The sequence below is a fragment of the Schistocerca cancellata genome, chromosome 9 (genome assembly GCF_023864275.1).
Source record: "Schistocerca cancellata isolate TAMUIC-IGC-003103 chromosome 9, iqSchCanc2.1, whole genome shotgun sequence".
NCBI lineage: Eukaryota > Metazoa > Arthropoda > Insecta > Orthoptera > Acrididae > Schistocerca > Schistocerca cancellata.
Genome location: NC_064634.1, coordinates 405,628,744 through 405,651,702, shown reverse-complemented (window position 1 = coordinate 405,651,702; position 22,959 = coordinate 405,628,744). Strand labels below are relative to the sequence as shown.

Genomic DNA, 22,959 nt, shown 5'->3' with positions numbered 1-22,959 from the left:
ATTTTGAAAGCATCTATTCTCTTCTCATCAATACTGCATGTCACTCACGTTTCACTTCCGTGCAGGGCTACAGTCCAGTCAGTACCTTTTGCAATAATTCCTAACATTTAAATTTGTGTTAGGCGTCAACCAAGTTCTCATTTTCAGAAACCCTTTTCTTACCGTCGCCATTCTGCATTTTATATCCCCCTTACTTCGCCCATCATCAGTTATTTTACTGTCCAGTTAGCCCAAACGTCGATTGCTTTTACAGTACCATTGCCCACTCTAATTCCCCCCACCACCACCCGCTTTAAGTCAATTGCATTCGTATGATGTTCCAAATTCTTTGCAGTCTGACTAAAACGCAATGGCATCAGCCAAACTTAAAGCCTTTTTTTCCCTTTTAGTTCTACCTCTGCCCTCCACAAGCCACCTTACGATGTTTAGTGGGGTGTTCTTTCTTCTGGTACCACTACCTTTTTGCTGTGTTTTTCACCCTTACCTGCCCCATTTGCGAATGTAGCTTGGGAACAATTATCTCGTTAAATTTCTTTATTAGCCAGAATTTCTTTGATTTTTTCTGGTTTCTGACATTTCACTGTAGGTATGTGGTGGGAAGCAATATGTTGCTTGACAGTTCCTGAAACGTATCATCTCGTAATTTCAATAGCATACCTATCCTATTGCAAAAGACCTCTCTTGTATCGTCTGCCACGCTTTAACGCTGACTAAAGAATCATGTGGGGAAACTCTGATCAAGAAACCACCATGAAAACTCTGTATGCAGCAGCTAAATGGTTCTGGACTGAAAAAGAAACACGGCAAGATTGTATATTGTCACATAATTTGTTCAATATGTATGTAGAGCATGTCATGAGGAAAGCCGCATTAGATGAAGAATGAATCGGAATTAAAATAGGTGGGATGAATAAGGATATGTTCGTATTTACGAGGGGCAATGATTGTTCCATAAAATTTCGGGCGTGCAGGGGCATAAATCTCACATCTTCTTCTAATATTTCGGCTGTATTCCGTCCAGCCATCTTCAGACTGAGCCGAGGTTACTGACGCTCCAGCACTTGCTCCGTCCTTTTAAATCCACGGACCGCTCCACTGGGCATGCGGCCACGGAAACACAAGGAGCCATAGACGCTGATCAGCGGCAAAGAGGTATTACATACGCATGGAATTAGATCTATGGCTGCGCGGTCGATCCACGCGGTGCACCGTCATAACGTCTTTGTGAGTTTATTACAAAATCTGCCGGATTCCGTGATTGGTCAAAGATGGAACCGCTATCTCTTTTAATTAAAAAGAGTAGAGATAGCAGCTTTAGCTTGGACGAATCATGGGATGCGGCACTGTTTGTAGATGACGCAGGAGTTGTCGTCCCATGATGTCCCATGTGTGCTCGTCTGGATCGAGAAGGCCTAGGCAATATTTCGACACTCTGTAGCAACAGCGGTATGTTGGCCGAGCGTTTTCCTGTTGGAAAACACCCGCTGGCATGTTCATGAATGGCAGCACAATAAGTCGAATCACGAGATGTGCAGTCAGGGTGCGTGGGATAACCACGAGAGTGCTCCTGCTGTCATACGAAATCGCAGCCCAGGCCATAACTCCACGTGTGAGTCCAGTGTGTCTAGCATGCAGACACACTGGCCCTCAACTGCTCTCCTTGTAACCAACACACAGCCATATCAGTGGCACCGAGGCAGAACCAGCTTTTATCAGAAAACGCAAGAGACCTTCAACCTGCCTTCCAATCTTCTCTCGATGATGATGATGATGATTATTATTAGTGTTTTAGGGCGCACAACAACGAGGTTATCAGCGCCCGTTCCCAAAAGTTCAATTCAGAGCCGAATTTTGAGAGAATTGGTATCGTTCGAATTGCAAGATGGGACACAGCACATCAAAACAGGGAGATAAAACTAAAAATAAAATAGCAGTACAAACAGGTAAAAATAATTAACGGTGGCTGAGTGACCACTTGCAAATAATGGGTGACCAAACCACTGGACAGCACGTTAAGACTTCAATCCCAATATTTTGGGAAGAAGGCCAGACATCACACAAAAACGTAAAACACTAGCGCTCGACACCACTGAAGTCGCAAACGATGGTGGTTTGGGGTCAGTGGACTGCACGCTACTGGCCGTCTGACTCGGAGCTGTCCTTTAAGTAAACGATCTATAACAGTTCGTTGCGCCACTGTGGTGCCAACTGCTGCTCAAACTTCTGCTACAGATTGCGTGATTTCAAATAAATTAAATGATGTGCGGTGTGTTGGCCCTCAACTACGCACCCTCTGACTCAGAGTTGAAATATTAGAAGTTTTGGCTGGTTTCATTGTCTAGGGGCTGGGATACGTAGTAGCCGCATTACAAGCCAAGTACTGCTGAGTCTACAGTATACAATATGAATATGCACATGAATCGAATGGTCGTAGGTTCCTATCACTCTGCAACTGCGAATTTTGAACGTGACATACACATTTGTAAATGAAAGATTGCAATTAAATAAAATCTGCAGGTACTATTTAACGACTCTAAATCATGAGTACGATAGCAGAAGTACGAGGGCAGTTCAATAAGTAATGCAACACATTTTTTTCTCGGCAAATTTTGGTTGAAAAAACCGGAAATTTCTTGTGGAATATTTTCAAACATTCCCGCTTCGTCTCGTATAGTTTCATTGACTTCCGACAGGTGGCAGCGCTGTACGGAGCTGTTAAAATGGCGTCTGTAACGGATGTGCGTTGCAAACAACGGGCAGTGATCGAGTGTCTTTTGGCGGAAAACCAGGGCATCTCAGATATTCATAGGCGCTTGCAGAATGTCTACGGTGATCTGGCAGTGGACAAAAGCACGGTGAGTCGTTGGGCAAAGCGTGTGTCATCATCGCCGCAAGGTCAAGCAAGACTGTCTGATCTCCCGCGTGCGGGCCGGCCGTGCACAGCTGTGACTCCAGAAATGGCGGAGCGTGCGAACACACTCGTTCGAGATGATCGACGGATCACCATCAAACAACTCAGTGCTCAACTTGACATCTCTGTTGGTAGTGCTGTCACAATTGTTCACCAGTTGGGATATTCAAAGGTTTGTTCCCGCTGGGTCCCTCGTCTAACCGAACACCATAAAGAGCAAAGGAGAACCATCTGTGCGGAATTGCTTGCTCGTCATGTGGCTGAGGGTGACAATTTCTTGTCAAGGATTGTTACAGGCGATGAAACATGGGTTCATCGCTTCGAACCTGAAACAAAATGGCAATCAATGGAGTGGCGCCACACCCACTCCCCTACCAAGAAAAAGTTTAAAGCCATACCCTCAGCCGGTAAAGTCATGGTTACAGTCTTCTGGGACGCTGAAGTGGTTATTCTGTTCGATGTCCTTCCTCATGGTCAAACGATCAACTCTGAAGTGTATTGTGCTACTCTTCAGAAATTGAAGAAACGACTTCAGCGTGTTCGTAGGCACAAAAATCTGAACGAACTTCTCCTTCTTCATGACAACGCAAGACCTCACACAAGTCTTCGCACCCGAGAGGAGCTCACAAAACTTCAGTGGACTGTTCTTCCTCATGCACCCTACAGCCCCGATCTCGCACCGTCGGATTTCCATATGTTTGGCCCAATGAAGGACGCAATCCGTGGGAGGCACTACGCTGATGATGAAGAAGTTATTGATGCAGTACGACGTTGGCTCCGACATCGACCAGTGGAATGGTACCGTGCAGGCATACAGGCCCTCATTTTAAGGTGGCGTAAGGCCGTAGCATTGAATGGGGATTACGTTGAAAAATAGTGTTGTGTAGCTAAAAGATTGGGGAATAACCTGGTGTATTTCAATGCTGAATAAAACAACCCCTGTTTCAGAAAAAAAATGTGTTGCATTACTTATTGAACTGCCCTCGTACTTTTGAGAATGCCGTATATTTCTTCAAAACACTTATTGGTGTCGATGGTCCAGCAGTTAAATAAAATATAAGTTGAATAACAGGGAAACAATGTAATTAGTTATGAACGACAACATAGGTCGCTAGATATTCACTTCTAAACACATACTACGTCTTCACTGTAGAAACCGCGGAATTCTCACAAGTTCACAAGTCAGCACTGCGAAGTATTTCTATCCCTCGCGACCACATTCAAACCGCTCCACTCTCCAAATCTCTGCCCCGCGACTGTGCGTCCGTAATGTCGAGGACCGTCTCGTGTCCTCTCCCGTACTGTCCCTGTCCTGTGCCGACCTGCTCAGAACTCTTCTCCCGCTTCCATCCAGTCTCTGCATTCACGAGCACTGTGATTGGCTAGAGCGCTCGCGCCATGTCTTCGAGCCACGCACCCACACAAACATAATGAAACACATTCGAAATACTGGATTTACATTTAAATAACTTGAAATTAGATAAATATTCCTACGGCTGGACCATAAATACGCTCTAACACACATTATTAGATACATACACAAATTAAATAAACATATATCAAAGGAATAGAACAAGAGGTAGGCCAGTAGCCTAATGTCTCTGTGCTTTCTAAAACACAGTTAATATTTAACCAATTTCTTCAAGAATACTATATATATCGGATATAAACAAAGACGTCAACGAATAAATATATTTATAAGCATACTGCAACCGTTTCTTCGTGCCACTATGGAGTACTTACGACCTGACGCGATCGATAGTAATCGGCCACTTTAACCTCCAATAACTCATGTACTATTAAAGTTTCATGTCTGTAATTTATACCAATTTAGGTTCACACTAATACCTTTCTAAAGATACATCGATCGACATAATCGGATGAACCGTAGAGACTTTGGAAATTCGTTGCTGGATGTTACTTGTATAATTTACAGTCAGATACTAAACTATAAACTAATAAAGATATTGAAAATATGATTACACCATCAGAATCGTCGTGCAAATAATGGTAATGTACATGTTTCTTTTTGAGGTATCATGAATCCTCTGGCTACTATTAATTTCTATATGACCTGTGAAATGTCTGCCATAATGGTGTCAAAAAGTCCGCCATCTTTGGCTCTCTTGGCGTACAAGTCTCTTTCACCGAGACAGCGTCACCGAGGCATTTCCAGCCACGTGCTCGATGGACCACGTGGTCCGGCCGTTGTGCGGCATCACGTGCTTGCTAACGAGCAGCGGCTTGCCGAGCGACCCGAGCTGTGGCCGCCAACTTAGAATATTTCCAGGGCGCCACAAGATATAGTACGATCCGCCAGAGCTGTTCGCCGAACTCGATGGTCTTCCTACTTGGCAGTGCCACGTGGCCGTCCGGAGCCCGGTCTTTCTGCGACTATAATTTCTCGTGACCGCTCGTGTCAGCAATCATGTGCACTGGCTATGTTACTACCAAGGCTTTCTGCAGTATCGCAGAAGAAACATGCAGCTTCTCGTAGCCCTGTTACACGACCTCATTCAAACGCATCGAGGTGTTGATAATGGCGTCTTTGTCGCCTTAAAGGCATTCTTGACTCTAATCAACACGTCCTACCTCAAACGTAACTGACGCTCCTGACCTTTACAGCTTTACAGCGCGTATTTAAAGCAAATCTGATTTGCATACTGATAATGGCGTTGCTAGCGTCAGTCTTATGCAACTAGCGTGACATTTGAACAGACGTCATCTTTCAGAAGTACAAAGACGCCTACCAACTTTCGTTGATGTTGTACAACTCCTTTTTGGTGTCGCGATTTTTTGTCCGTCAGGGTAGTCAGGGTAGTAAGAACTGTGGTCTTTCCGATTGTGATGAACAGGTGTGCGACGTGGACCATAAAAAGGCGGAACATAATGTAATAGTTTTCTGTGAATTGTGAATTCGAGGTATTGAAAAAAAATGGTTCAAATGGCTCTGAGCACTATGGGACTCAACATCTTAGGTCATAAGTCCCCTAGAACTTAGAACTACTTAAACCTAACTAACCTAAGGACATCACACACACCCATGCCCGAGGCAGGATTCGAACCTGCGACCGTAGCAGTCCCGCGGTTCCGGACTGCAGCGCCAGAACCGCTAGACCACCGCGGCCGGCGATGTATTGCAAAGAGAGCGAATTGGTCAGTATTACAGATTGTTCTTGGATGGCCTGATGCTGCAGCAAAAACTGACCTACTTTGGGGACATTATGAGAGGACATGATTCTGTGGAAAGGACGTTAATGCTGGGGAAGATGGAAGGTTCAAGGAGAAGAGGACGGCTGAGGATGAGATGGATTGACTGACATCACAGAACTAATGGATTGCAAGCTCTAAGGTCTCCGATAAACAGTGTTGGGCGGAAGAAATTTACGTTCTTCAGTTCATGGCGTCTCGGATATGCAGAATCGGCTCAATAACGAGAAAGAGAGACAGAGAGTGATTCCCCTTTAAGTCGTTTCAGGTGCTTTTTCCTAGGTATTTTGCAGTAGTTTCTGTTTCCGTCGTAATGGATTAATAGTGGATTTACTTGCTTATATACACCGTACCATAAAAAATATGCAGACAGCCCTACGTTACGCGAAACTGGCCACTAGATGTCACTAAAGGTGCACCTGCCAGTATAAAGGGAGACAGGGAATATTGCGGTGCCAGTAGAAGCAGAATGGGGTGACCAGGAGAGCTCAGTAAGTACGAACGTGGAGTGGTAATTGGATGTTACCTAAGTAGGAAATATATCCCAGACATTTCAACCATTCTAAAGCACTCGAAGTTGAGGATGCGATGATTGTGGAGTGTAGACAGGAAGGAAGAACCACAGCTGTCAGGTCCAGGTAGACGTCGCGTACTGACGGACAGTAGCCGCCGAATACTGCCGAGGGTGCTTGTAAGATGTCGCAAGAAACCAGTGGAACGAATCACTGACAGGAGTGCTACCATTATTCCAGCTAACTCGGCGACTTTGAGCTGGGAGTACAAACATCGATAAGCTTCTCAAGAGACAAACACATTTCTGCGGTCATTTCTAAAGGACGCTTGAGGTTATGTAAAGGGCGACGCCACTGTACAGTGTATGATTGAAAAGAGTGTTCTGGAGAGATGAATGAGGGTATAACCTTGTGAGCCGTGGTAAAAATTGCTGTTTTGAAAAGTGCGCCGCAGCGCAAAGTGTGAAGTAGTCGCCTGCCGTTGCTGGCGGTGGCGCCGCTGTGGCAATCGCAGCTTTGGTGTCTCCCTCTGGTGGGAAAGGGGAAAGGTTGCATGTTCACGTGCATTTATGGGGCACTATGAGCTCGCCAGTCGGTCAGTTGGAGTCAGTCTGGGTCAGTCTCTCGTCCCCAGCTTGCTCGTCTGTCTCTCGTCCGCATTTGTTAGGCAGTTAGTGTCTGTCTGTCGTTCGGAGCTGCCTCTGTCATGTTTGTCGGATTTGGTGTGTTAACGAATTTATTGCTTGGATTGTAACGGCCTAATTCCTGAAACATGTTTTGATCTTGTCTGTCATCTTGAGAGGTGGTATCTGTGTACTGTAGAGCATATTAACTTGTTTGGCAAACCCTGTATAATTTTATATAAGATAAGATTGCATTTCATGGGCTTTTATTTAAATGATCATTTTAGTATATAAAGTTGCCATCCTTTCACCATAAGACTTTCTTAGAAGTTAAAATCAAGTTGCACCTTCGGTGGCAAAGTTAATATTTTAATTGTTAGTGTTTTGCACCATTTCTATCCCTCCTACGGGGGTGCATAGTTGGTGTGCTTGTGTAAATTGTTCAAACTTTAAGTTTAAAGTAATCTGGTGTGTTTCACATTTGCACCAGTGTAGTCTTTCAGAGGCTCTTGCGAGCGGTCGTAACTACGGCCGCGTCAAAAGGGAGCGGCAAGGTTCTCTGCCCGAAAGCTCATACAGTTAAAACTTGTTTCCTTCTGCCTCTGAATAAATTGTAACTTTATATTTAGAGGGTGCTTTGTGATAATAATTTCAAATTTGTTCTTAAAAAATGCTTTTAGGCACTATTAAAGTGAATAAAACCCCCATTTGTTAAAAGGAATTTGCTTATGATTTCATCAGTTACGCCCTGGCAACTACTTCCATGCTCACATAGTGTGATTACATGTGTTAATGTTCTTGATGAATCGCTAGTAAGTGGAAGTGTCTGGGTTTGGCATCAGATGTAGAGATAACAGTGAAATATGGGGAGACGACGTTATGGTGCGGGGGATTTTTTGTGGTGAAGGTGTGGTCCCCTTAAGAAAAAGCTGGCTGTAGCCGTGGAACAATATGAGAATAGCTTACAGCACTGTGGACTGAGTACAGTAGAAGAAGTTCCGGAGACGATAACTGCTTGTATTAGCATAAAGCAGCATGTGTGTGGCAAAAATTTGTGGACAGTAACAGTTCTGAAACGGACTTTCCAGCCCAGAGTTCTGACCTGTACGGAGCGGAACGCCGTTGAGAAGAGTTAGGACGTCGAATTCGCTCCAGACTGCTGCGTCCAACCTTCTCAGGTTTCGGCTCTTGAGCAAGAATGGGCGACCATTCCTCCATAGAGATTCAGACGCCTCCTTGAAATTGTTTCCAGCAGAGTTCAAGCCGTCATAAATGCTAAGGGTGGACACAACCCACATTAATGTCCGTAATAGGTGTCTGGATACTTTCGAGCGGGTAGTGTATGCACTATTAAATTTAATTTACTTTCGAAACTTGTGCTGGGTTCGGTTTCGTTAGTGACAAGATGTAAGGGCTGACCGACAGGAATTCGGTCTGCCTTTTGTACAGTGAGCGCTATAAGCCGTTAGGTGCGCTCAGCGGCGGGTCGCTCCGTTTGGAGGTTCGCACTCGACCCTCGGCGCGGTCCAGACAGCAGACAGGCGGGCGGCCACGCAGCCTTCGGCTGGAGCGAGGCTGCCGGGAACCGGTCTGCTCTCGCACACTGCTCTGGTTTCACTTTCGCCGCCCCCAGCTCCCCCTATAAGAGGGCGGCGCGCGGCCGCCGGCGAACGCTCTTCGCTCCGCGCAGCCTCCACTCGCCAGCTCACCTCACAGCTTCCTCCACCTCAGCTGACCAGGAGCACGCTACGCGGCGGGGCTTCGCCATGAACAACACGCTCAAGGTCAGTAGTGACTGCGCCTGTGTCTAAAATAGTGCCGAGTGCCCGTCAATAAGTGTTTTATCACCACTAGTATTTCAGAAGAGTCTTGGAAAAAGCACCGACGTGTGGCAGTACTCATAAAAAAGTACCTCCGCGATCAGATCCAGTGCAACATCTGCCGCCGCCGAAACATAAGCCAATATTATATGTATCGATCACGCACTCAGTTGTTGCAATACGTATTTGCTGCAGACTTATTTCCGCTTAGTGGGAGGAAAACAAGAAAAGTGTTACTCGCGAGGAGAACACGGCAAGTGCCATAACCCGATTTCCAAGAAACTTCGCTCGGTGGAAGAGGCATCAAAATAAGAGAAGGCGTGTCTCGGCTTATCCGTAGATACTCGACCGTTTCCAAGAAACCGACGGTCAATGTTTTCGAGGTACTTCATATATATATATATATAAGGCTCACCGGCCATTTGACCATCTTCTTCTGTGCGGTGCACAAACAGTGCCCGAACTCTTACGGGAATCGGCAAAAAGGGACAATAAATTGAGAATGTGGGTCTCACGGGAGGCGTGCCAGAGATAAGTCCCTGCAGTCGCGCTATCCTCTGTGTCCTCGGTGGCTCAGATGGATAGCCGGCACGGTAGCTCAGCATGTTCGGTCAGAGGGTTTAGCTATCTTCTGTAATAAAAAAAAAAAATTAAAAAAAACTGAGTGAACGGATCAACGAACAACCTCACCGAGTGTCATCGGACGTCCGTCACTAACAAATTCATCGAACAATATAGAACAAAATAAGATAAAGAAAGGATGGATAGAGCGTCGTCTGCCATCTAAGCAAGAGATCCTGGGTTCGAGTCCTGGTCGGAGCACACATTTTCACCTGTCCCCGTTGTCGTATCTCAGCGCCTGTATGCAGCTAAGAGTACTGATGTAATTGCAAATTCATATTTCATAAGTAGTTTAGCAAGGAAGTAGCTAATGGAAGCGGCGGCTCAGTGACTACCGTCGCAGATTCACTCTTTTGCACTCTGTGTTCAAAACGTGACTTTTTTTTTAATTTTTACTTTCATGTACCTACCCATATCCACAGAAGATTACTATACGAATGTCTTCAGATGTATATTGAAATAATGTTCTCCGTATTCGTCTGCCAATCGTATGGTGAATGAATTAAAAAAAAAAGGCAACAAATGAATGGAAAAATTATTTGAAGCTGTTTTTGGTGAAATTTCTATGGTGTATCTTGATTTATAATCAACAGCAAGAGTCATTTTTCGGAGAATTGGGCCGTTATGCGTGGTTTGCGCTAAATTAGTGCTGACGCGAGAAATCTTCAGCAATATTAACAACGTTTCTTTCCCGAGAGAGATTCATAGTAAATGTCGCTGTGTCAAACCTGCCTTCGCATGGTGCACGTGTTGGTATGAATTTATATGTTTTGATGATTTTACGATCGGTCTCACCCAAGAGAATGCATCAGATCCTTGCAGAATAAACATAACAATAAAATTTAAGAATTGATAAGAGAATGAAATATGGAAATACGAAAATTTAAAAAGATTTTAACCGCTGAAAATAGGTAACATATATTATTTAATCAATATATGACCCTATTGTCAAACACAGTTGTAATTTTACAATTCATATAACGCAAATCCATCCCCTAACTTTATAAGAAACATGGGTACATAAATGAAATAATAAACAAATAAAAACAATAATCGAGTTTCGAACACGGGACGCAAACAGTGAGAGGCCGTTTCGCAAACCACTGTGCCACGAGTTGGGCTGCATTCGTTGCCTCCTAAAAGACACCTAATTTGAAAGGGAAACTTTGACCGTCGTTTTTCTCAAAACCGGTCGAGTATCTACGGATAAGCCGAGACACGTGTTCGGTTATTATGACTTCTCTTCCACTGAGCGAAGTTTCTGGACAATCGTTTTATGTCATTTGCCATGTTCTCTTCGGCAATATTCTTGTTCTGGTAACAGCAGTAACGTGTGATAGCAAGTCAGAAGTGCGCTCGCATTCTGCATCTGATTTCCCTCAATATACAGAGTGATTATAAATTACCGTGATCCCCTATCGCGTGTCCACATATCCATAGATGGTCGCATTGTATTAATATGGAATCATGGCAGAGGACAACTTTGAGCTAGTGTGACTATTCTTTATTATTTGTTCCGCGGTGTCTGTGTATGCACCACCGTTTTCACAAACGAGTATGGTTCTGCTTTATGCACGATGTGAAATTCTTCTGAACATTGATGGCGTGGTGGCAGTAAATTCACACCGAACAGCATTCATAAGTTTGCCAACTGTCTCGTAACGTATGGCAACAACCTTCTGTTTTATGAACCACCATAACGCATTATCTCAAGATGACAGTTCAGGACTTAGCGGTGGCCACAACGAACATGCAGGCAAATGGACAGAATCACGTCCATTTACCTGAGAATAACTGTAATAGTACAATAGGCTGGTGCCCCATCCTGCTGGAACCATACACGACCGAGCAGACCCCGAGCTTGCAGAAGTGGAATCACGTAACATGGTGAGACGTGCTGTGTCATTCACAGCACCGTCAAAGAAATATGGACATATAAAGTGGATTGCAGACACTGCAGTCCATTTCATGAAACGGGGTGGGTTGCGTTCAAGTTCTTGATAAAAATATGGGTTTTCTTTACTCCATAGATAAACGTTTCTCGCTTTTGCACTGTGGTACATTACACAATTGCCCAAGAAAACACCATGCCTCCTGATGGAAAAGTTGAAAAGTTATCAAACATTCCCCAACAAGCCTGATGACGTTTTTGCTCGTCATTACCATTAATTCCGGTTACAAACGTACGTTTAAATGTCTTTAACTTCAAATAGTTCTTCGTATGTTTTTGTAATGTCGTGTATGGAACTCCCAAATCTTGTGACCGCTGACGAGTGGACGTTTTTGGCGAACGTTCGACAGACTCTGCAGCCGCCACACACGTTTCCTGTCGTGTTGGTGGTCGTCCTCAGCCGGGCTTGTCTTTTATGCAACCAGTTGCAAAGAACTTTTTCTCCCACCGTAAAACTGTTGGTTTTGGCGGGGAAGGTTTCTGAAACCTTGCAGTGAAATCATGCTACCTCTCATTGATTATTCTGTACAGGACTGTCCGTAAGACCATGTGCTCATTACCATCCGTACCTCCATGTTGTAAGTAGATATTATACCAGTAGATATTGTACCAGCTGATCACTCCTTCGAACGGTTGCTGCTCATTCGATTAACTCCTCAGTTGCTGTCACGAAACTTAGTTTTTCCAGTTCCAGCCCTTCCACCAATGCTTGACTCTATTAGGAATTGAACACGGATCTGCTATATGCCAGTCCGATAGATTTATCTATCGACAGACGACAAAACTCATAGGGGCTGAAAATTCCGCTGTTCGCGTGGTGCTGGGTTTCTTTTCTTTCTCCCGTCTCTTTACTGTGTAAGCACTGAAACAACTTTGTTGCCTCTAACGGTATTATGAGAGCTCTTAGAAAGGTTAACAGAGTGATATGACGCTACGGTCAGTTATTCCTAATAATGCGCAGAATGAGAGAGAGAGATTAACTAGCACGACAGCCCATTCTTACCGTACTGCCATGTAACCATCGCATAATGGAGCTCCACCTAGCTCCTTGTCCTATCTAGATCTAGCAACTGTGTATGCGACCTTCATGGACATTTTTATATTTTTTTTCCTGGGAGACATTAGCGAACATTGCATCGACGTAGTTTTCTTTTTCTAAAGCTTTGCAAAGACTTTACAACATTACACTGTTAGCAGCTCGGAAGCTAAATAAATTTTGTGTAATAAACATCATCCTTACAAATTCTTCTTTGAATACTAACGCTTATGGGGAACTTGTTTCGAAAATTTTAACCGTTTCCGAAAGAAAACAATTTCAGGTACTTTGAGCACTTGTAATCGTATAATTGGAAACTGCAGACTTATAAGTGCAGAAATCCGAACAGATAATCAACGCTTTGGGGAGCTATTCTCCTGTGAATCCAATATAATTTTTGCGCATTGCTGAGTGCCATTCTATAAAAACATCAAGTAAAACTATCAGCTGACTCTACGCGCAACCAAATATAATGTGGAGGCGCAAAGATTCCATTTTCATGGAATTCCCCTTTTGACATCCTGAAATATCTGGGGACTTGGAACACCCACAGAAGCCTGTTTGTGGGAATGAAGTTCTCTAATTGCGATTCATTGGAAGATTGTTAAAGGATTGTAATCAACTTATGGAAGGGATACTTCACGATACTGTCCTCCAGTCGACTGTGTAAAGTTCTTCATCACCCGGAATCCTAATCACTTTCCATTAGAGAATAAACAGGAACTTTTCAAATAGCTCGTGGTCTCGCGGTAGCGTTCTCGCTTCCCTAGCACGGGGTCCCCGGTTCGATTCCCGGCGGGGTCAGGGATTTTCACCCGCCTCGAGTTGACTGGGTGTTGTTGTGTCGTCTTCATCATCATCATTCATCGCCATTACGGTCAGAGGAAGGCAATGGCAAACCACCTCCGCTAGGATATGCATAGTGCAGCGGTGCGGGTCTCCCGCATCGTCCCCTACATTCTGTCAAGGACTATGGGACTTCATCATCATCATTTCAATCAAAGAAGATATCTGCGTTTCTTCACAGGTATACTTGAGAAGTGAGGGCGTGATATAAATCGTCAACAAACTCTCACGCGAGGCACTGACGGTAAGATACAGTGTTTCGCGGGGAGAGTTGGCCATAAGATTTGAGAATGCACGCTATGAGTCGAGATACGAATTACTTCCTCATATATGTCACACATATCATGAAACAACCATGATGACAATACCTTCGAGAGTTTCGGATAGCCAGGATGAGATAGGAGGAACAAAGAGAGGCGTGGAACACAAAGCTACTGACGCAATGAACGCAATTTCGCACACACTATGTGGCGAGCAGCGTAATAAAGATTTAAAATCTAGCTCTGACGCGTCCTGAAAGCGTGTCGTGAACGGAAATAGTCTCCTCGCTCATATAAGTACTACGCTTCACATGTACGACATACATGCTAAGAAAAAAAATTTAAAAACATTAAGATGTGGTGTCACGAAGAAATTATTCGAATGGAAAGAAAAGCGGTAGATGTGATTTACATGCACAGATAAACAAATTATTACACTTTCGTAAAAACTGAACGGTTTATTCGAGAGAAACAACCTCAAAAATTGAGAAACTCAATAGCGCGTTGGTCGACTTATGGCCCTTACGCAAGCAGTTATTCGGCTACTTAGTGATTGATAGAGTTGTCGGATGTGGTCCTCGGGGATATCGTGCCAGATTCTATCCAACTGATGCGTTAGATCGTCAAAATCCCGAGACCATTGGAGGGCCCTGCCCATAATATTTTTAAGCGTTCTCAAATGGGGAGAGATCCGGCGCGTTACTGGCGAATGTGAGGTTTGACTAGCACGAAGACAAGCGGCAGAAACTCTCGCCATGTGCGGACAGGCATTACCTTGCTGAAATGCAACTCTAGGATGGCTTGCCACGAAGGGTAACAAAACATCATCGACTTACCACTGTGCTGTAAGGGTGCCATGAAATGAAACGGCACACGAGACCGTCACTCCTGGCGTAGGGCGGGCGACAGATTGGTATCGCACCGCTGCTCATTGGGGTCAGTTCGACGCAGGACTTATCACTGAAGACAATTCTCATCCAACCAATGAGATTCCAAGCGGAATGTGCCCAACACACTGCAAATAGGCTTATTTGGTGTACAGAGACCAATGGCAGTCAGTGCAAGGGGCGCCATAACCTCAGCCCACTTACTGTGAGCTGCCTATTAACGGTCCTTGTGATCACTGAAGCACCTGTTGAACGTCGGATCGATGATAATGGAGAAATCGGGGCTCTGAGTGCCCCTCTGACCATTGCTCGATCCCCTCGTTCTGTCGTCTCTTTAGGTCGGCTGCTTCCCTCTTGACGCTGTATTCGCCCATGGTTCACTTACCCATCACTGAGCCCAACTAAACTTCCTCTTTCGAATGCCGACATCTGCGTATATTGTCCACGAGGTGTAGTTATTGTCCAACTGAGTACAAAATTCGCAAATACGTTATGCCCTGGTATCGACACGTCCTCTGTTTATTATCCTTGCCAACTGCGCGATGAAACTGCGCTGCAGCGTTACACATTCAATTTAATATTTTGTATTTTTCGTCGATACATGTATTAATATCAATTTGTCATCAATTTGCGTAAATCTTCCGTGGCACAACAAAGACACAAATTACGTTCTAAAGCTCTGTGCCTCAATATTTACTAACTTTGATTCGAGTGCGATTAATTTGCATGAGACACTGGATTTGTGTTATTAGGGAGCACGGTCCAAATAAGTGTAAGGCCACCCTTAATTAGTATTACCGAAGTTTATATAAATAACTTCATTGCAGTCCCCACGCGCCATTCGCGAGTGGAATAGGGTAGGGGGTGATCATCAGTTAGTGGCATCAGAACTACCGTCCGCCACACACCATTAGGTGGCTTTCGGAGTATGATGGAGGTGTAGATGCAGACGCAATTTCTTCAAGTGCTCACAGACGAATCATTCCTCATTTAAAAGGTCTAACCCTATAGTTCCTTTCGTTCCTTCTGGATGTTGCTTTTAGGCCATCTCCAGTCTTCCATTCAAATAGATCATTAACGCATTTAGCATTAAACGGTTTGTTTGTTTCCTCTTGATTCACATAAATTTCGAATCAGAAGCCGTGCTTATTACATAGTTTCATTTCAATATTCTGCCTCTGTTTTATAAAGCAGTAATTTTTTAATATTCTTGTGCCACGTTTACTCTCAGTAAACGTGTGTATTAAGTAACGTATAAAGAGGTTAATCTCTGCAACTCTACGAACTTCTGTTCATTTTCTGAAAGCTGAAGTGCTTTGGGAAGCATCCAATATAATTTTTGCGCCATTGCTGAGTGGCATTCTATGAAGTCCAAATAGTGTTACTTAAATCTAAAACCAGATCATTAATAGGTCTTAGTCTGTTCGATACTTCAGGAATCACTGTCGAGATGGGAAAGCTCATACTTCATTGTAAATTAGACACTGGCTATTTCGTCCTATGACGTATTTGAGTAAACTGCCACAACCAATGCAGTAAATAGACAAACCCCGATCCTTAACATTGTACCCCTAATTTTTTCCGTCAAAAAATTTGCTTGAAGGAAAGAGGTGGGGGTGTTGAAAATGAGCACTTACGATTTGTCTGTTGGAAGCCAAAGTTCAGAAATGACTACCAGAGTTGCCTCAATGCTTGACTGAACAACATTCGTTGTTGCTCCGCGAAGTACCGTCCACGTCTCTGCGAAGCGTAACGTGCAACTATGTGGCTGTGAAATTATGGTTCCTAACAATTCGCATGTTGAGCGCACCAGCAAATTGACAAGGAATTGCACAGTTACCAGATTGGAAAGCACAGTTTCATCCAGCAGTAGGCAAGATCGTAGGATATCACTCCGCTCTACTTTTCTAGCGGCCGCTCACCGAGTCGTTAGTGTAATTAACGTAAGTATAAATTTGAGAGATACAGTTATTGCCAAGTCACTAGATGGCTTTCAGTTGGCTGTCTAACAGATACAGGTATCCAGGACAAAGAGAGGGTAAATTCCGTACGCTCTAAACACACATTTAGACATTTCTTGTGAAACCCAAGTCTCAACTCGTGCTTTCCTCACATTGTTATTTTTCTTCGGACGGCAGAAGTAATTTGCGTAGTTGGTGAGCTGTGAATCCATTGTACTTATTGTGTCATCTCTGATTCTGTATCCTCTAATGACATTACCTAAAACAAACCAAGTCATCAGCTGATTGTAGTTTATCCATTGTGGAACTAGCTCAGGAATGAGTGTCGATACCGGAATGTTCTAACTTTACTGCCAGTTAAACAATGGGTGTACTGAACACCATGGATCAGAGTGACAGGAGGATGCAGTGTTTCTTGAATTTACATTCCACTTGACTCGGAACGACTTCAACGCCTATTAACGAAAGTACGATCATATGCAGTACCAAACGAAATTTGTGATTGGGTTGAGGATTTGAGGCTTTATTGGTAGCGAGGAAGTGCGTTGGTACCTTTTCCGTTCATGTTGTGCATTAATAGCCTGGAAGGAAATATTACTTGTTCCACAAGCTGCGACATGGTCGTGAATTGAACAGTGACTCGAATATAGAATAAATTTTCTTTATTCACATCTATGGTCACAAATTTTTGACATCAGACTACCGGTTTCGGTCTATAACAACCACCTTCAGATCTGTTTTATATAAACATGTTCTGATACACGGGAGCCATAGTGGCATCGTCAAACGCTAAACACAAAATCAGCGCCAGCACAGTCAAATATATATAAATAATAGTATACACAAGAGTCATATTGTCAGCAGCACTGATGTTCAAATCACTTACTTGTAACGTCAGAATTTTTGCACGTGATGAAGTTTCATTTGAAAAATGTTGCCCAAATATTCAGTCAATTCTTGACAAAATTTCAAAACAGAGCAATGATTTGCAACTCGCTTTAATGTTCAGAAATGTAGAAGTGTGCACTTCGCAAATGATTATAATATCAACGAGTCTTAAATGGAATCGGGCAACTCATATAGATACCTTGCTGTACCAGTTTGTTGGGATATGAAATCAATAATGACATTGGCCAAGTCTCGGTTCATTGGTAGAATACTAGGGAAATTCAGTCGGTCCACATGATTACTAGCAAAATATTAACGCGATCCATCCTAGAATACTGTTCATGAGTGTACTATCCATACCAAATTTTATTAACAGGGGACATTGAACGTATACAGGGAAGGGCAGCGCGAATGATGACAGGTTCATTAGAAACACAGGAGTGCGTCACGGAAATCCTGAGAACTTGAAATGGGATATAGACGTTAACCAGCCCGCGAAAGCCTATTTACACCGTTTCAAGAATCTCTATTGAGAAATCTAGAAATATACTACTACCTCAGACGCATCGCTGCCGACAAAATTAGGCTAATTATTGCAGCGCTTCGTAAACGAATGGCATAATACTTGGTACGATGGAAAAATTTGCGGAGCATAGATGTAGATATAAATGCAGCATTAAGCATGGTTACTCGAAGCCGTATACTCTTCATGGGTATGAACGTGTGCGGAAATGCCTTAACTGATCAGACACACACAGCGTCAAGCGAAAAATTCTTTTGGTTAAAAGCGCACTTGTTTTTCACAGTAGTTCTCTTTTGGGCCATTGCACACTGAATGGTTTTCCATTACCTGCATTTCATATACGACGTATCAGCTCGGAAGTTCTCCACAGCACCAATCGACGGCCACTGAACAATCATCATTTTCTTCAAATGTAAATCAGATGAAAGTCAGATGGCGCCAAATCAGGTGTACAACATCCATATCTAACAAATTCGTATCTAAAACCGCCCCGATTGTATCACTGCCAAAACATGCTTGTGCACAGATACGTTCCTCTCATGGAAGGTCATTACTTTTAATTTTGAAATTTAGACTACTTCTACGTGTTTTCCACCTAGTTGGTCCAGAAACTTTATATGGTAAAAATAATTGCTTTTGCATAATAGAAAACATCGGTCATAAAATTTTCAGTAAATGAACTCAGCTTTTCCGTTTTTGGTATAGACATCAAGAACTGGACCCACGGCTCCTTAACAAATCGAACAAAATTCACTGGTTGTATTTTAATCGTTCTGAATATAGACGATAAAATTCTTTTTGCACTTGGTTTTTCTCAACATAAAACAAATGCTGGAAACTTATCCGCAGTTAATTCTTCAGTTACTTCGAGCATCCTTAGCTGGTAATAGTCCTATATTATAGTATTCATTTTCCTAAGTTTCTCGTCTGAAGTTGCCGTCAAATTCAACATAAGTATGTTCACATTTTAATTGAGTCACCTGTTTCTGAAAGAGGATAATGAAGGAGCAGACCCCTTCTTAACTTTGTGACGAAACTCGGTTGGCAATATACTCTCCAAATCAAATTTACTTCGTTTCAGCGTAAAACAAACTACTCGCAGAACACGTTAATACTTGGCTTAAGCAACTGCGTTGCATTCATCAACGTAACCAAAACAAAATCTGATTGCTGTGCCAGGAAGAGATATATTCTGGTATGTGTTAGATCCTGTTTTCTTTTGATTGATGTTAACTATTCAATTTTTTTTCTTTTTTGTTTAGATTTGTTTATGCATGGGACAATTATGTTTTTGTCTGCTTGAAATACAATGCAGCTACAATCGTTGTCCCACGTTATTTGTTAACATGTTATCTGGTAAACCGGCCCTTTTCACCTTTCGTTTCCTGTGTTAAAGCAGCCAGTTTTTTACCCTTCTGTCGTCTGTTTCGTTATGAACTAACAAATTAGAGAGAGCCTATGGTTATCGATGTGTTACATTATTCAGTTACCTAGCTCAGTATCTAATGTGCTACCACATTTAAGGAAAGTAAGATGGCTGAATAGATAGTCTTGAACTGTAAAATATTTGATTTTACAAGAAGATTCATCCAAATTCACAAGCCTATACCTTCTACGTCAATGAAGATAGGAACTTGAGATAAATTTAATATACGGGTAGGACCAAAAGAAACATTCGATTTTACAAGGACATATCTTTCACATGCATGCACATACAACTTAGGATGCATTTCACGATTACGTTTAGATTATTTATTGTTGTCTCAATCGTATATAATCAGACTTGGTAACTAGTTTTGATAACATTTATAATCATCTTCAGATCTTATCTACCACGAGCTGTTGGAAGCATTTTTTTTTTAAAGAAACAACACAGTCATTAGCTGTAAATAATCGGAATAGCAGTACAGTCCACTAGTAACAACACAGCGTGGCATCTAGCATTTTACTAAACCCACATTGGATCATACAGATCCATGTGTCATGACTGGAATAGTCAGTGTAACTACTAAACCAACACGAGTTCCATGGCTGTCTCTATTGTGTAATATTCTACCACTATCAATTAGATGAGAAACAGAAGCTGCGATAGATTTCCAGAAGTGTACCGCTCATCATAACTCACTTCTGTATAACCCGCTACAGAATACATCTGCCACCAGACTTACGTCCAGGAAACCACCCCAGCCAACGCAAGATGCGCCTCTTCTTTCTAGTGCGTACCAAGAATGGAAAGAAGTTTGACAGAAGTTTCCTCCAGCACTTAGTCTCCCTATTAGTGATACTGAATGGATTTGGTCTTCACAGGAAACTACGGACATCTCTGAATCGATCCCATAGAGGGCATGGAAGGTGCGGTGCCTCTTTGTAGACGCGCGGGGTAGTTGCGCGGTCCTAGGCGCCTTGCCACGGTCCGCGCGGCTACCCCCGTCACAGGTTCGAGTTCTCCCGCGGGCATGTGTGTGTGTGTGTGTGTGTGTGAGAGAGAGAGAGAGAGAGAGAGAGAGAGAGTTGTCCTTAGCGTTAGCTAGTTTACGTTAGATTAAGTAGTGTGTGTGTGTGTGTGTGTGTGTGTGTGTGTGAGAGAGAGAGAGAGAGAGAGAGAGAGTGTTGTCCTTTTGTTTGTGTGTGTGTGTGTGTGTGTGTGTGTGTGTGAGAGAGAGAGAGAGAGAGAGAGAGAGAGAGTGTTGTCCTTTTGTGTGTGTGTGTGTGTGTGTGTGTGTGTGTGTGTGAGTGAGAGAGAGAGAGTGCTGTCCTTAGCGTTAGCTAGTTTAAGTTAGATTAAGTAGTGCGTGAGCCTAGGGACCGATGACCTCAGCAGTTTGGTCCCACAGGAATTTACCACAAACTTCCAAATTTCCAATTGCCTGTTTGTATGAATGGGGATCCAAGGACGCCCTGACGTGCGACTGTGGGGTTGCTGTGCAACGTACGCTACGTGTGGATGAAGAGTATTTATTACAAAAATTTCCCGGTGAACTGATATGTTGCATTTGGTAACAACAAGCTCTGTGGACTGGTTAAGAGATACAGATATTCAGTTACAGAATGTTGGTGTCTTTGTGTACGTTATGTTTTTACGAACATTTAACTATGTTGTATACGAAGTTTTTATATAAGAATGTAACATGTAAGCTGTACGATAGTAATAATAATACACCTTAAAATTATCTGCTTTCTACAAAAATTACTTTTCGCAACTCATGATTAACCATATGTGAAGATGATAATTAATTGTGATCCATATTATTTGTCAAGTGTGATTAATTGCATGTGACAGTATTACAATAAATATTTCGAAAAAAATTTATACGGCAGCTTTCGTGACAATATGTCAACATTATTATTACATTTACCATCCACAAAATGTTGAATTTGACCTCCACCGAACTCGCGACATACATCTAAACGATGACTAAACTCATCCCATACTTTTATAGGTATTATTTAATTGAAAACCTCTCCAGTCGCTCTGCAGAACTTCATTTAATACGCTACCGGTTTGTCTTCACCAGTAAGCCACTTTCAAGTATTTCTGAAAGCAGCAGTAAATATAATAGATGTATACACATGTAGATAGTGAAAGAAGAAAAACTGAAGTTTACATATGTGTAACTACAGATAGAACTTAGATTATGGTATACAGGAACAACATCCAAATGAAAAAAATATATGTCTGGTGGATTTAAAATCTTACATTTCCAATGGTATCATGAGAAATGTGGGTATCTTAACGCAGTATGAAATACAGGAAATAACTCCATCTTCACAGCTCATGTCATACAAGAGAATCACAAGGTGTACAACATCGAAAATCATCTCGAAACCCTTCGTAAAATGAAGAAGGGACACTTTATGGACATAATGAAGACACAGAAATGTACGGCCACCTGAAAAACTGCAAATCAAATACGCTCAATGAGCAATGCACACTTAAAAGCACGAGATTCTGAATATCTGCGGCCACGTTATTGATTACTTCTTTAATTCCACAAATTCTTAACTGTATCTAGATGTTTACCTAGACCTTTGTTAATATGCTCTGTAAGCAGTCCACGATCCATCATAGCTGCGCTACCGACCTCTGTAGTTCCCTGTAGCTCAACGTTTGCACCCTAGATAATTAACTTCTTAAATCCAAACTTCTTAAACGCAATAAGTGCTTATAATGTAATGAATTATGCAGTCTTGAGATGCACATATTTCTCACTATATCATTGGCCACGTAAGATTCTAAGCTCATTAGCCTTGTTCTTTTATCGTTTGGACGTTGCTTCTGTACATTATAATGTACGTCTTATGCTCTATCTGCAGTTACACATATGAAAGCATTACTTTTTCATATTCTATTATGTACATGTGTATGTGCCTACCATAGTTATGGCAGTTTTCAGAACCACTTGAAAACTGCTTAATAGCAAAGCCGAAATAGGTAGCGGACCAAATAAAGTTCTAAACAGCAACTAAAGTAGTTTTACATTAAATTAGCAAGCAGTTGCGGAACACGCGGGGAAACTATTAATTTTGTGAACATTTCTGGAGTGATTGTATTCACTGCTGCTGCTAGACGTCGCACAGTTTACACGGAATTGCTGAAAGCGAAGGCACATAGACAGAGTCCGCCGCAAACACACACATACACACACACACACACACACACACACACACACACAGAAAATCAAATACCACGTGATAGGGCGACCTTGGACGCCAGTGGTGCAACGCGAGTTGTACGCCCTTTACGGCTGATCCATTGTGAGGTCGTACTCTGGACAAACAGGGTGCCTCCCAGTTATAATTGAACTGAGTCTATCGAAACGGAGACCGCAAAACGCCTTTTGTTGCTATGTTATCGCAATCTGACCCAAAGCATACTGGGTAATAAACGAACGAGCTACACCTTAACAACA

General features: G+C 42.8%; 1 protein-coding gene across 1 annotated transcript in view; it reads left to right on the top strand.

Annotated features, from left to right (window-relative positions):
• Positions 1 to 8,917: 8,917 nt before the first annotated feature.
• LOC126100564 (uncharacterized) overlaps positions 8,918 to 22,959 on the top strand; it is an 89,583-nt gene continuing 75,541 nt past the window's right edge. The window contains exon 1 of the mRNA XM_049911181.1: positions 8,918 to 9,040. Coding sequence (XP_049767138.1) covers positions 9,023 to 9,040 — 18 coding nt within the window. The 5' untranslated portion in view covers positions 8,918 to 9,022. The remainder of the gene's footprint in view (positions 9,041 to 22,959) is intronic.